Source organism: Musa acuminata, chromosome BXJ3-3 (assembly GCF_036884655.1).
Source record: "Musa acuminata AAA Group cultivar baxijiao chromosome BXJ3-3, Cavendish_Baxijiao_AAA, whole genome shotgun sequence".
In the NCBI taxonomy this organism is placed as follows: Eukaryota; Viridiplantae; Streptophyta; class Magnoliopsida; order Zingiberales; family Musaceae; genus Musa; species Musa acuminata.
Genome location: NC_088351.1, coordinates 30,758,582 through 30,771,482, shown reverse-complemented (window position 1 = coordinate 30,771,482; position 12,901 = coordinate 30,758,582). Strand labels below are relative to the sequence as shown.

The window sequence follows — 12,901 nt, the reverse complement described above, 5'->3', positions numbered from 1 at the left end:
AGTCTTAAAAATATTAAATTAATCTAAAGAATTATTTTGCATCTCATCCTATTTAATATTTACATTATCTCATATAATGCGGCAAATGGAAAATTTTGAGCTATTTAAAATGTCAATAAATATGATTTATTGGTCAGGAAAGTGCAGCACACTTAAAACAATTTTTGAAAACAAGAAAAATACACCGAAAATAAATAATATTATCTCGCTTGGGCTCATTTCTCCCTCTAATTTTGTACAACCAGAATCCTGCGATTTCTTCTGCCGGGTCTGCTGTGGGCTCGTCGCCATGGCGAGCGCTTCCGGCCCTCCAGCGATGGCGCTGCAGAGCTCAGAAATGCTCTCGAGAGATCAGCTTCTCCACCTCTTCGCCCGCTTTGACTCCCTCACCTCCCAACCTGGTGCGTCTCGCCTCTTACTCGTACCGCTTTCGTGCCCTTCCCATCGCCCGTTTAATTTCTTTTTCCTGTTCGATTTGGCTCTTCAGATGTCAAGAGACGGATCGCAGATGCCGTGAAGGACAAGCAGGTGCTAATTTGTCGCAGCCATTTGCTTCCTTCCCTGTTAATTTTTCGACCCATCTTTTAAATTCTGTACCATTTTGTTCAGAATAGAAACCTATTTCTTCCAACACTGATCCAATTGCTATTCTAAGCTAAAACTCGTCATGGTGGATGCCAAAATTATGTATATATTTTTCTCTCTCTTGTTTTAGATTGATCCCATCATCATTGATTCGAGGACCAATTTCTTTCTCTTTTCCTGCACGTCATTAACATCTGCAGTTTCGTACTCTCGGTCTATTTGGTGCCCAATCATATGTGAAAGCTTATTGATGTGCTTGAGGGCATCAGAGATCATATGTTATGTTTAGGACTAATAGTATTTTCGTTTGTGGAGAGAATGGAATTCCTAATTGCTCACGACTACTTTTTCCCTTGCAAAAAAAAAAAGCTACTAATTGTCATTTTTTGAAGTAGCACATTGAACTTCTGGAAATATGCAGTTTAAAAGGTATTAATAATTGTAGATTTTTTCACATTACTGAAGAGAAATAGCTTATTTGTCTCCAAATCTTGTTGTTTTACCCTCGCATTGACATCCCTTTTCTCCCTTTGTTTCCGATGGATGAACTGCTTATGGTCCATCAGTGGAAACAGTCCATGAGAATGTGCTAGACCTATGGACTTTCATATTGTAAGCTAAGTAATTTAGATCTAGTGAACCTTATGATGGCCAAGTTAAATCGCTATATTAGAACAATGTTTGATTAACCTCTTTATGTTTGAAGTTGTGTCATTTTGGGAAAACTATATTGCACAAGATTTTCTTTCTTATACTTAATTAGACATCAACATGCAATTCATACTATTAGCCTGTGCACACTCTCTAAGATAGAGGATCATGTATGGTTTTTTCTTATTATGCTCTTTATGAGTTTGAATAATGTAGTGACTTTATCTTTATTGTCCGACGTATCTCATCACTTAGGCAGAACTAGGAAATAACAAGCATGATTATTTTCTCAGGAGGCAGTTGCTGTGACGACCGCAATCCAAGAGGAAATACTTCTTGAAATGGGAATTGGTTAGATACTGCCCTTTTATATCAGTATGGCAACCTTTGAAAAGTTATTATTATAGTATGATGGACTGGAACCTTCATAGGTATCTAATTTTGGGTCCATGGAAAATTAATTCATAGCACATGTATGATTTTTTCTTCTTTTTGTCATTTTTCACTTCTGCAAATGCACTTGTGTATGTATGTTGTTCATGCTTCATTGTCCTTTTAGGCTATATGCACATTAGTCTTTGAAATAGTACTGATTGCATATACTTCTCCAATAGCTAGTACTTCATATAACTAACTCGATCATATAGTCTGCTGTCATGCATATCAGTCCTATAATTTTGTACATTTTCTGATCCAACTTCAGTTAAACCAATGAGTTATGAGAAGGTGCAGTAGTTGATATGGATTCTCTGCAATACATTGTCTTCCCAGAATTTGGTGTTTAGCTAGAATTATTTGTCGTAATGTTTTCATTTATGTAAAAGTTTAGCCTATATCTTTTGTTATGAAGAAATGAGTTTATCTGGTTTGTGGTTTTTTTTCGTAGTTGTTACTTCCATGTTTTGCACAATTAATTCTTCCACAACCACAAGGTTTTGACATACCAGCTTAACATGATGCAGATCCACGATTTGGAATCACTTGCTTAGGGAAGGTGAATGCCATGTATGAGAATGACATGGATTTGATGATTCAATTTTATCGATTTGTTGCAAAGTATGAATTCTCATAAATACATTCTCTTACTATTTGAAAGCCAGATTTCTCTTCATGAATTTTAGATTCTTTGGTTCCAAGTATTCATTTGGTGAAATGGTATTTTTTTTTGCTTCACTTGTTTTACTTAGTTGACATTGGCAACAATTAAGCACTAAAATGTTGCAACTGACATGTTAGAGAAAGCTCATATCACTTCTACAACAGAGGCTTTTAGATACATCATGTCATATTGCAGGAAAATCATCAACTTTTTTCTGCTCTTATTTTCCTGGCTTTCTACATTGGTGTCTAGAAAACTAAGTAAACAAAGGTTTAATGCTGCATATGGCTCTGATTTAATTGAGATAAGGCTTAAGAAGTATATTTCTCAGTAACCTTTATGCAAGCTTGAGGCATGAATAATTTGGCAGCATCATATATCTTACATATTACATATCATTTTTGTTCATAATTGGAAAGTGGTGTGGTTAGTGAAAGGTGTAGGGTTTCAACCACCCATGTCACATCATCTTTCCTTCTTACAAAAAGCAAAAGTAAATTAATCCTCATTTTGTCAACAAATAGACTCCATAGGTAAAAGTAATTCAACAAATAAGCTTCCACATTTTGTCATAAATTAATTCTTTCCATACACAATGCTAGATTACATTGCGAGCCTATGGTCAATTTGTTTCAAACATCCTGTTCCTCTGGTTGAATTTTTCATTAATTGGTTCGAGTATCTCTGATTTGCTATAACTCAAACAAGAACGAAAAGTATATTTGCATATTTGTCCATCGTCAAATCGGATATGTAATTATTGAAATAATTGTTGGAAACTCAATGATGGACATGCAAGCATGATAACTTGATTTATGCAGCAGACATCGGATAATAATTTTAATAACTTGCTGATTAGTAATATTTGGTGTAACCAAAATACAACAGGGAAGAGATAGCCATTGATGAGGCTGAACTTGAGTGTAGTGAGTTTGAAGAAAAAATGCTGACTCAGCAGTCAATGCAAGAGCAGGTACGTATATCAATTCTGTTCATCTATGTATATCAATTAAAGTATGCATATCATTAGCATACTGACAGCATGCTAATGATTCCTTCTCAGCAACTCGACATGCTGAAACAAATGAGGAAGTATCATCCAGATGCTCAATCTGCACTTCTTGAAGCTGTATGTGAATACTGATCTCTCTCTCTCTCTCTCTCTCTCTCTCTCTGCAGTATTCATGTGCATGTTAGTATGCCTGTGTGCACATCTGCAAATACGTATGTAGTGATAGATGTTTGGACAGTCAGACGATTCTCTGCAATCATACTTTCATAAGGCCAGTTGGACTGCACTGGTTGCCTGCTTCACTACTCGCATGTTGATATTGAACATGTCAACTTCATACCAACATATTACAGGAAGTTTGTGCATCTAATATGCTGCCACTCAATATATTGGTCATTTTTTGTATATTTCATGTATTTCGTTTTGGTGCAGCTCCATGAACAGTTGGATAAGGCTAACTTTGACAGCAGTGCTGCAATTCTGACATCGGATCAAATTGAAGAGATTGTTAGCAGAAGACAAATGGCTGCCAAGACATCCACGTAGGTCTTCCAGCTTTTATATTTTCTAGCCTTTATGGTTTTGTGAAGTACCAAAATCATGTTTATTTCTTAGAAATCTGTTGGTCAATCCCATACTTGTTATTTGCTGCTTGAAGATTGAATACAGAATTTACTTGTGTCTTTATTAAAATTTATGTTATAGCATGACGATGACTAAACTGCAGAAAATAATAATATCTTCATGTTTATGTTTTTTTTTTTTTTTTATAAATGGGAAGCGAGAATTGATCCAGGACTTTGCGACATTCTAACAATGTCATTATCATGTTGAACTTTCAATCTTTGAGAAGTGAGTTTTGGATGCCACATCGAATCAATATTTTAGATATCATAATATTTTAAAAAAACATTTGTTAGATTGTGTTAATTGAAGTGTGTGTACGGGTACAATGTATGACTAGCCAAGACAATTGGACCAAACGCAGCTAAGGTGTTATCCTAACTGCATGTCTCATGATTGATAACCTTTCCAACATTTTCCTTAGGGTAGATCGTACAATATATTTTTACATCTTAAACATTGGTTTGATGATAGTGTATTAGAGGCCTTAGAATCGAATCTCGTCTTCATATTTATCCTTTGAAAAAAAAAATAATAATGATGATCTATTTTATTTTGTGGTGAGTCGTATTGAGATGTTGGTTGCCTGTAATAGAGTTAGGTAGGAATCTTATATTAGGTCTCTTCAAAGTATCTAACTTAGACTTGGCTCTGGCATTTTTTATATTATTAATATTATGAAAGAATTTAATAAAGTAATTAGTTTTATCCATATTACTTTTTAGGCTAATTACCTAAAAAAATCATAGGTTTTGGCTTTGGACCAAAGAGCATCACTATTTTGAGGATCCTTCGAGTATAATGAATGACCTTTAGAATCTAAAATTTACTGAGGTGATCTTAGTTGATATACAGTAGCAATCCTTAAAGTTTCAACAACTTTGAATCATATATATTGACATATTAGGTTTTCATGCTTAATCTTATGGAAAAGTGTAAGTTTTTCAAAATGATACTCAAATGCATCACAATTGGGAGATTTTATGCGGACAACTTCCATTTGGCTTTTTTTATGCGTTGACTAGTTATTTACTTTTTAAAAAAATAGTTTATTTACCTTTGTAATGATTTTTAATGATCTTTAGTATCTCAAACTTAATGAGTTGACTGAAAAGGGCTAATAAATAATGTAAAGTGATTTTATTTTATTTTCCCTTAATATATAATGCTTGTAACTTTTATAATTAAGATACAAAATAGGATTTTAATTTAAAATTTAAAATTTGTTTATTTTATAAATTCGGCTCATTCATAAATTTTTGAGAATTGATATAGATTTTATCAATTACATTGTTTTATAAATACATATTATTATACATTTTTATGTAAAAATACGTCTCCGTGAGTGTATGTAACCATAAAGACATTAAGAATCCAAAGTTTAATTAATGTTGTTTACTAAATTAAATTTATAAATATATTATTCATCAGATTAAACCATGTTCAAGACAAATTAAGGGGAAAAAATAAAGAAAAATAATGCCACTAAATGACCTATTCAACCTCCTAATTCATCATCCAACACTGTAAGAAGTCGCCTGCCAACGATACCCGTCCGTCCGATCGGAGAAAGTTTGTGAATCTTAAAGCAAGCAATCATCCCCTTCCGGCTTCAAGAAAGGCGCACGCGGTACTACTACTACAACGGCAACATTAATATAGAAGAAGGCGAAAGATGAGGAGAAAGAGAGATCAACAGAAGGTGTCGGCAGCAATGGCGGACGTGTCGTTGGCCGGCGGGATCTTGAAGTGCCACAGCCGCCCCGTGCCGCCCACCCGGTACTTCTCGCAGAGGAACTCCATGGCGAACGACTTCTCCACCCGACGGTCCACGTCGTGGAGGAACACGTCCGTCTCCCCCTCCCCGCGCCGCCCCCGTGCCATAACAGCCGCCGAGTAGATCGCCGCCATCCGCCCCGGTGCCTCAGGGAAGTACCCCTTGGGCGCGTCGATCATCAGCACGTCCCATTCCCGTTCGTACACCTCCCCCGGCAGCCCCACCAGCGCCAGCGGGCACCCGCCGTTGTGTTGCAGGCCCTCCACCCCGTCCACCCGGCCCGGCCGACACTCCGCGTTCTTGCGGTAACCCCGCAGAAGCTGCTCCGCTTGCGACAGCTGGGTGCGATACTTGACGTGGTGCGCCCGCAGCTCGGGTGAGTCCTTCTTTACCGCCGCGTACCACTGCGGATCCTCCTCGAGGAAGATGGTGGTGCCGCCGGGGTTCAGGGCCGCCCACATCTGGGAGTCCCGTCCCAGGCCGAAGACCAGGAAGTTGCAGGGGGAGCGCCGTTGGAGCACGTCGAAGGACAGCCGGATCTCGTCTCTGGACTGCTGCGGCACCACCGTGGTGGTGGCGTAGTAGAGGAGGGCCTTGGCGAGCTCGGACGTGGCGTCGGCCGAGCGGGAGAACCCGGGATTGAGCGAGCAGTGGAGGCCGCGGTCGAGGAAGCTGGAGACGAGGAGCGCGCTGGCGACGAGGGTAGCCCCCGCGGCCGCGGCGAACAGTGGCTTCTCCGGCAACGCCCGCATCGCCTCCCTGATCGATCTTTTACCCATGCAACTACAACAACGAAGAGGGATATGCTTCCTCTTCTTCTTCTTCTTCTTCTTCTGCTGCCACTGCTACGCCCTTTTATGTGCTCATCTACTGCAGCGGAAGTCAAGTCTACGAGATCAGCTTTTCCCGGCCGCAAACGGAGAACGCACCTCGTTCACCGGGAGGATCGGGTCACCGCGCCTGGATGCGAAAAGCCGGTGGGGCCTTGAACGGACGAGTGAGATCAGGACACGTGGTTCCCTTCGATCTCGTGATTGATGCCAATCACCGGTCCCCATAATTCCCTACCGATTTTAACGTCCGCTAATAAGGAAAAAAATCGATGCATTGCATATTAGTAATAATACCGCTTCTTATGATCTCATTAAATTGGATATATTTCGTAGCCAAATTCCTCTCGGTCAATATGACCAAATGTACAATGATAAGATGCCATACGAACAGCATACGGATGGATTAGCAAAGGAAATGTGGCTTGGCATCTCATATGGGTGGGTCAATTGGGATACGTTATTAATAGATAGGGATTTAGGTGGCTACGAGATCATTAATGGTCGGATCGTCATTGATGCTGATGTGACATCATCATCGTAATTTTGTATATAATCGGGATAGTGTTAGAGATAGAGAAAAGCTTTAATTTATCTTTTTTTTATTGATTTTCTTTTTTTCCTCCTTGGATAATATAGGAAATTGAAGTAGAAATATTAGAGAAGTTGTCATGTATGACATTTGACAGAATATTCTCTAAAATAATAATATTTATTTAAGTAAAAAATAATCAAATATATCAAGTCTGTAATAATTTATCGTAAGATTTTGAATTGGAATCGTGTTTAGTCTTTTTAAAGAATAAAGATGTAGAGATAATATTTTTTTCTTTTGTCCAACATGATAGTCCTTTTTTTCTTATTTTTTATTATATCATATTATATATTATTTATCTCTATTGGTTCAAATGGGATATCCCATCAAAATATTAGTGAAATAATTAATAATTGAGTGATAACATATTCTATCATCTTATTTATGAGTCACGTGAACCAATATATTGTACATATATGTAAATGATAAGAAATAAAAGGAGAATATAAGTTTAGTTCTCCTTGCCGATACGGTTAGGAAAAGCTCGAATGACCTTTAGCAAAATGGTACCTATACTCAAAATCGACACACAGGTGAGTAGGTAGAGAATATATAAGGGCATGAGATGACTCTCTCTAAGGAACTCGACAAAATAGCCTTGTAACTTTGGGAGAAGGGGTGCTTCCTCACAAAGGGGGTCGTAATGACAAGGGCCAGGCGACTGGTTACCAAAAACATATGTCTTCGCAAAGTTATAAGACCATGTATGGGGGTTGACGCCTACCAAGTGTCGAAAGGTTCAGGAAGTTAGTGACTTGATGATTGGAGAACTAATGACGGAAGCCTCGATGAATAGCGATCGTAATTATAATGGTCCTATGGTAACGAAATTCTTTGTTTGGTAAGTTTTGACCTATACAAAAGATGTAACGATCTAAGTACTATCTCGAAGAAAGACTTGGTGAAATAGACATATATGTGAAGATTCATACTTCCCGCACTTGGATAAAAAGATCCTACGAAGCTTTACTATTCCCTAGGATTGGCTTTGGGCCTTTCTTGTGTAACTTAGGTGGAAGGCGAAGAATGTCTCATTTCGGGGGGGGGGGGGGGGGGGGGGCTCAAGCTTACAAATCAGTTTACTATAGATCTCGGATTCAACGACGATATGCTTACAAATCGTATAGACACTTTCTAAGAAACATCAAAAAGGTACAGATTATAAATTAAAGATATATTATTATTTGATTTTAGTTTTGATATTAATTTTTTTTTCGTATAATAATAATAATATATTATGATTTTTATGCTTACATTATTCTCCTTCTTTTTTGCTCCTTAATTTTTTATTGTATCATGTTATATATTGTTTACCTTTATTGGTTCTAATGAGATATCCCAACAAAATATTAGCGAAACATAAAAACTAAATGTAGTTCAAATCTTTACGCAACAAATTAGTGAAGCGTTTTCTCGAAGAAATACGAACTCCTGAAGCGTACCAAATAGAAAAGGGTTGACTCGATCGATGCAGTCTTCTTTTCTTCTCATTCTTTTGTTGGCTACTTAGAAACACGACGACTGTATAAGAAGAGAATGAATGGTGGCTTGGAATCTAAGGCACCGAGAAGTACATGAAATCACGTGCATGCACTCACTCCCATGCAAAGTATTGACAGGCCAAATGCGTTAAGCAACATGCATCGAGAGAGAGAGAGAGAGAGAGAGAGAGAGAGAGTAAAAGTCTTCATGAACATGTTTAACTATTGAATCTTGTCAGTAGGTAGAATGTAGAATGAGATTGAAGGAATGAAGGAATAAGGATTACCATTACTACTGCTACTGATGTGGAATCTCGAGGCGAACCTTTACTTTACTTGCACTCTCGCGTGCATGATGACGAGATTACAAGTTTGCATGCATGCATTGATTTCTTAATGGCATCAAAATCAATGTACATCGAAGCTGTTGTCACCATTTAGTTTCACTTAATTCATCTTATTAAGTAAAAATAATGACATGTTAGAATGGATTCATTTTGTTACGTGCATAAAACAATCGATTGATGGCCATATCGAGCCTCATTCATATTAGGATGAAGAGGGATCAAGAATTTTTTCGATATTACTTAACTAGAAGAAATAATCGTATTTGCAATAGTTCTTTTTTGACCCCTTGTAGGTAATCTAAAAACAAATTATATTACATCAAATAATGTTGATGCTCACATATGAACTCGAACCTAAGGCCAAATGTCTCAATAGAGATTAATCGCTTGATCTTTGATCGTGAACTTTTCTTTCTTTTCCTCCAAATAGTACGAAAAGCAAGTCTTGATCTTAGTATCATGTAGTGATTTTATCGTCTTTATCGGTTAAATTGGTTAGCATCTTGTAAAAGTTTATCGGATGAGGTTTTGAATCTTAAATATTTGATAAGTGTATTTGGTACACCATCACCAAGCTAGCCTGTGTTAAGAAAATAAAAGAACTTCAAAGATGTTAATCAAAACAATATTTTGTTCCTTCATCTTGTAATTTTGGATTAGGACCATAATAAACCTTCAAGTGGTTAACAAAAAGTAACAATATGTTCTTCCATCTTGTATAGTTTGTGTGGCATTAAATGGGTTTTAGTTACATGAATTCTTGATTCATTAGTAATTTCACCTCATCTTAATTACAAGGATTATATATCTCCTCAAAATATATTAATACCATTTTAGTTGATTCTCACTTCTTTTATTATGATTGTTCCCGAATAAAAATATTTTTTTTTTATGTTTCTCAGTTAACTTCACATATCCACTGGAATATCTAACTAAGATTTTTTTTTATATACATTTTGCCTTTTAGGTGCCTAAATTAAGATTCATAAATTGACAACTATCCTATAATAATCTCTAAAAGTAAAAAAGTTACCTAATGATCACATAAAAACATTGGATGCCTCTCTCTATCAATGATGTAGTCATCAATCTCTTCATTATACTAAATAATTGATTATAAAACTTTTGCTTACTAGAATTTATTATTTATTCATCTTATCTACAACTTTATTTTGTTACTTAGCATTACTAAAAGAACATCTAATATAAGTCATTGTTATCATGCTGATAAGAAATGTGTAATGCTTGAATTCAAATGACCTAACATAGATGAAGTTGACATGCACAACAGTATAAAGAAATATTACTTATCTTACATCGAGTTCAAACAAGCCATTACAGGAATATTCCATCCCAAGACATCATTTTTAAGATGCGAAAATATAAAGATTTCTTTTAATGTAACACATGTTTAATCCGACATCGAATATTAGAAAAAGATTTGAATTGATTTACGAACACTCGGTGAACATAATATATCATTAACTATGACCTAAATATTTTTGATCGATGATTTAGATTTAATGAATCATTTCTCGCACTGGATTGAATTATAATAAATAATATTAAAACCAACTTAATATTGAATAATGCAAGAGATACTCATGCCATGGTGGAATGAAAACTCTTCCACTTACAAATATAATAAAAGGAAAATTATCCTAACCCCACTATCCAAAAGATGTCTATATATTTCCATGTACATGGAATGGACTTATAAAAGTGTAAGTGGGATTGGCTTTCTTGTCCCATAGCTGAGAAAAATAAAGATGAACTGAGAGAATAGGCAAGGCCTATACATGCAAGTCTCAATCAAGGTGAGAAGAAAGGTGGGACAAAATCTTGTGTATATCTTGGACAGATGGAGAACATTTGACTCAATTAAGCATTAATGATAGCATTTGTTTAATGTCACTGAGATGGGATTAAACCACTTGTAATTAAAGAGGCCAACTACTCCAATCTCCCAATTGAAAGAGGTGTTTCAACTAAGAGATAGGATAGCTTGGTCAACCTTGGTTTGATGTAATGGCAAATGGTTTCTATATGTATGATTGAATTAGTAGCATGTAGTTGTCAAGGAAGACAGCAAAGTGGTGATAAGGTGCCACGAGATCCCATAGCATGTTAAAATATATGGTTTGCCTACAATAGGGAAAGTGTATTGTATTAGATTATGACTCTCCTCAAAACATGTGTTATCTATTATTGACTATAATGAGATGCGACAATTTTATCCCCATCCCTAAGATTTGCATTTGGGTTGCTTGAGAACTTTAGCATTCACAGTGTGGATGCATAAGAGGACAGGCATCATTGAAGGTATCAAGCAATCAACTTCAAGAGAGATGATGGTAAAATGGAGCTCTAATCATGATTAATGTCAATGCCAATCGAGTAACTATGTTATTGATACCATCGATATTTTTGATAGTTGGAGTTCGACACGTAAAATCTAATCGGTCCGAATATGATAATACGTTTAGGTATTTGTTAACACAATCAATCTTAGAAAACAAACACTATATAAAATGGCTCTTCCAGGCATATTTTCACTATAAACTCATCGAGTTAAATCGAAATTCTCGAACTTCTTATAGATCACAAATAACTAAAATTAATAAGATCATATTTTCAAATGCAATCTTGACTTTTTTATAGGAATAAGCTAAAATAAAATAGAAGATATGGTATACGAGTATCCTTTGTCGTAGAGAGAAAGTGATTCTCATATAGAGTTGTTTCAAAAAGAATTTTTTCTCATTCAGATATGATAATACTTGAAAAATAGGTTAGGTAAAGTTAATCTTATTAAATTGGATCAAAGTTAAATGTATTAGCTACTAACATTAAAATTATCCAAGAAAGCATACCTTATATCCCCACATGAGAACAAGTCCAAATATAACTTATGTTGGTCGTAAGATCTAAGAACGATCAATAAGTAGAGAGTCTATTTTCACTATTAAAACATGTCAGTGATTAACACTTGTAAGGTTACATCTTTATCCATTATTTGTTTGTTTTTTTAAAAAAATATAATTGATTATCAAACACCATGGAGTAGTTAGATATTACAAAAATGATGACATGGCTATGGTCATAAAGAGCCCCGTGATAAACCAAGAGGAGTATAGCCTACGTGGTGGGTCAGTAGTGACTATTCAGCCATCTAAATTGCCACCCCATAATCCCTATCTTATGAGACATCTAAACCTTTACTCGGTCCTCTATCTAATCCATACTTATCCGACATTTGTTTCTTTAGGTTTTCTAGAGTTATATATTCACATTTTATAGGCATATAATTACTAATAATTTAAATTTTAAGTTACACAACCTATATGTTACTAATATGTAATTTGATAATAGTGTATCGGCATCAAACAAATGTTTTTAAATATAAATTATATTTACAAAAAGTATTGTACTTTTAAAATATTATTTTATACAGATTCTAGATTTATGCGAGGAGAATTTTACGTACCAATCACGATATTATTCTCACAAGATTACTTGTTTTGGCTGAATTATTCCCTCGATGTGACATGTTTGACGAACTCCATACATTATATCACATCATGACATGACCCTTTTGTTTGTTTAGGCCGACGTGACACAATGCCGGCGCCTAACGACATGTCAATACACGAGATTGTTCTATCTGCCTTGCAATAACATATAGATGGCGATAACTTGGTTCATTAGGACACTACCCACCATCCACATCTCACTAGAATTGATGTCCCCTATAATAATGTTTCTTACGTTCTCTTGCTTAGTTCTTCCCACTAACGCTCATGAAGGATTCCACGTCTCTTCATCTACGACACACTTTCTAGAGGATGTAATAATGCAATCTAATCCTTGATTATTTAATGTTGTTTCTCGACCATGTAT

The 12,901-nt window shown here is 35.9% G+C and overlaps 2 protein-coding genes across 2 annotated transcripts; one reads left to right on the top strand and one right to left on the bottom strand.

Annotated features, from left to right (window-relative positions):
- Positions 1 to 216: 216 nt before the first annotated feature.
- LOC135633254 (uncharacterized) lies at positions 217 to 4,104 on the top strand. Its single transcript, XM_065142518.1, has 7 exons — positions 217 to 401; positions 488 to 528; positions 1,530 to 1,587; positions 2,199 to 2,292; positions 3,224 to 3,308; positions 3,399 to 3,464; positions 3,780 to 4,104. The coding sequence occupies exons 1-7, from the start codon at positions 290 to 292 to the stop codon at positions 3,891 to 3,893; spliced, it is 570 nt and encodes a 189-aa protein (XP_064998590.1). The 5' UTR covers positions 217 to 289; the 3' UTR covers positions 3,894 to 4,104.
- A 1,243-nt stretch (positions 4,105 to 5,347) lies between these two features.
- LOC135632918 (arabinogalactan O-methyltransferase 2-like) lies at positions 5,348 to 6,849 on the bottom strand. Its single transcript, XM_065141788.1, has one exon. The coding sequence runs from the start codon at positions 6,525 to 6,527 to the stop codon at positions 5,664 to 5,666; it is 864 nt and encodes a 287-aa protein (XP_064997860.1). The 5' UTR covers positions 6,528 to 6,849; the 3' UTR covers positions 5,348 to 5,663.
- Between the last annotated feature and the right edge of the window lie 6,052 nt (positions 6,850 to 12,901).

Coding starts and splice junctions, on each gene's coding strand:
- LOC135633254 (XM_065142518.1), top strand. CDS start 290: ATGGCGAGCGCTTCCGGCCCTCCAGCGATGGCGCTGCAGAGCTCAGAA. Junction 2,293..3,223: donor TTTTATCGATTTGTTGCAAA/GTATGAATTCTC, acceptor AAAATACAACAG/GGAAGAGATAGCCATTGATG. Junction 3,309..3,398: donor AGCAGTCAATGCAAGAGCAG/GTACGTATATCA, acceptor ATTCCTTCTCAG/CAACTCGACATGCTGAAACA.
- LOC135632918 (XM_065141788.1), bottom strand. CDS start 6,527: ATGGGTAAAAGATCGATCAGGGAGGCGATGCGGGCGTTGCCGGAGAAG.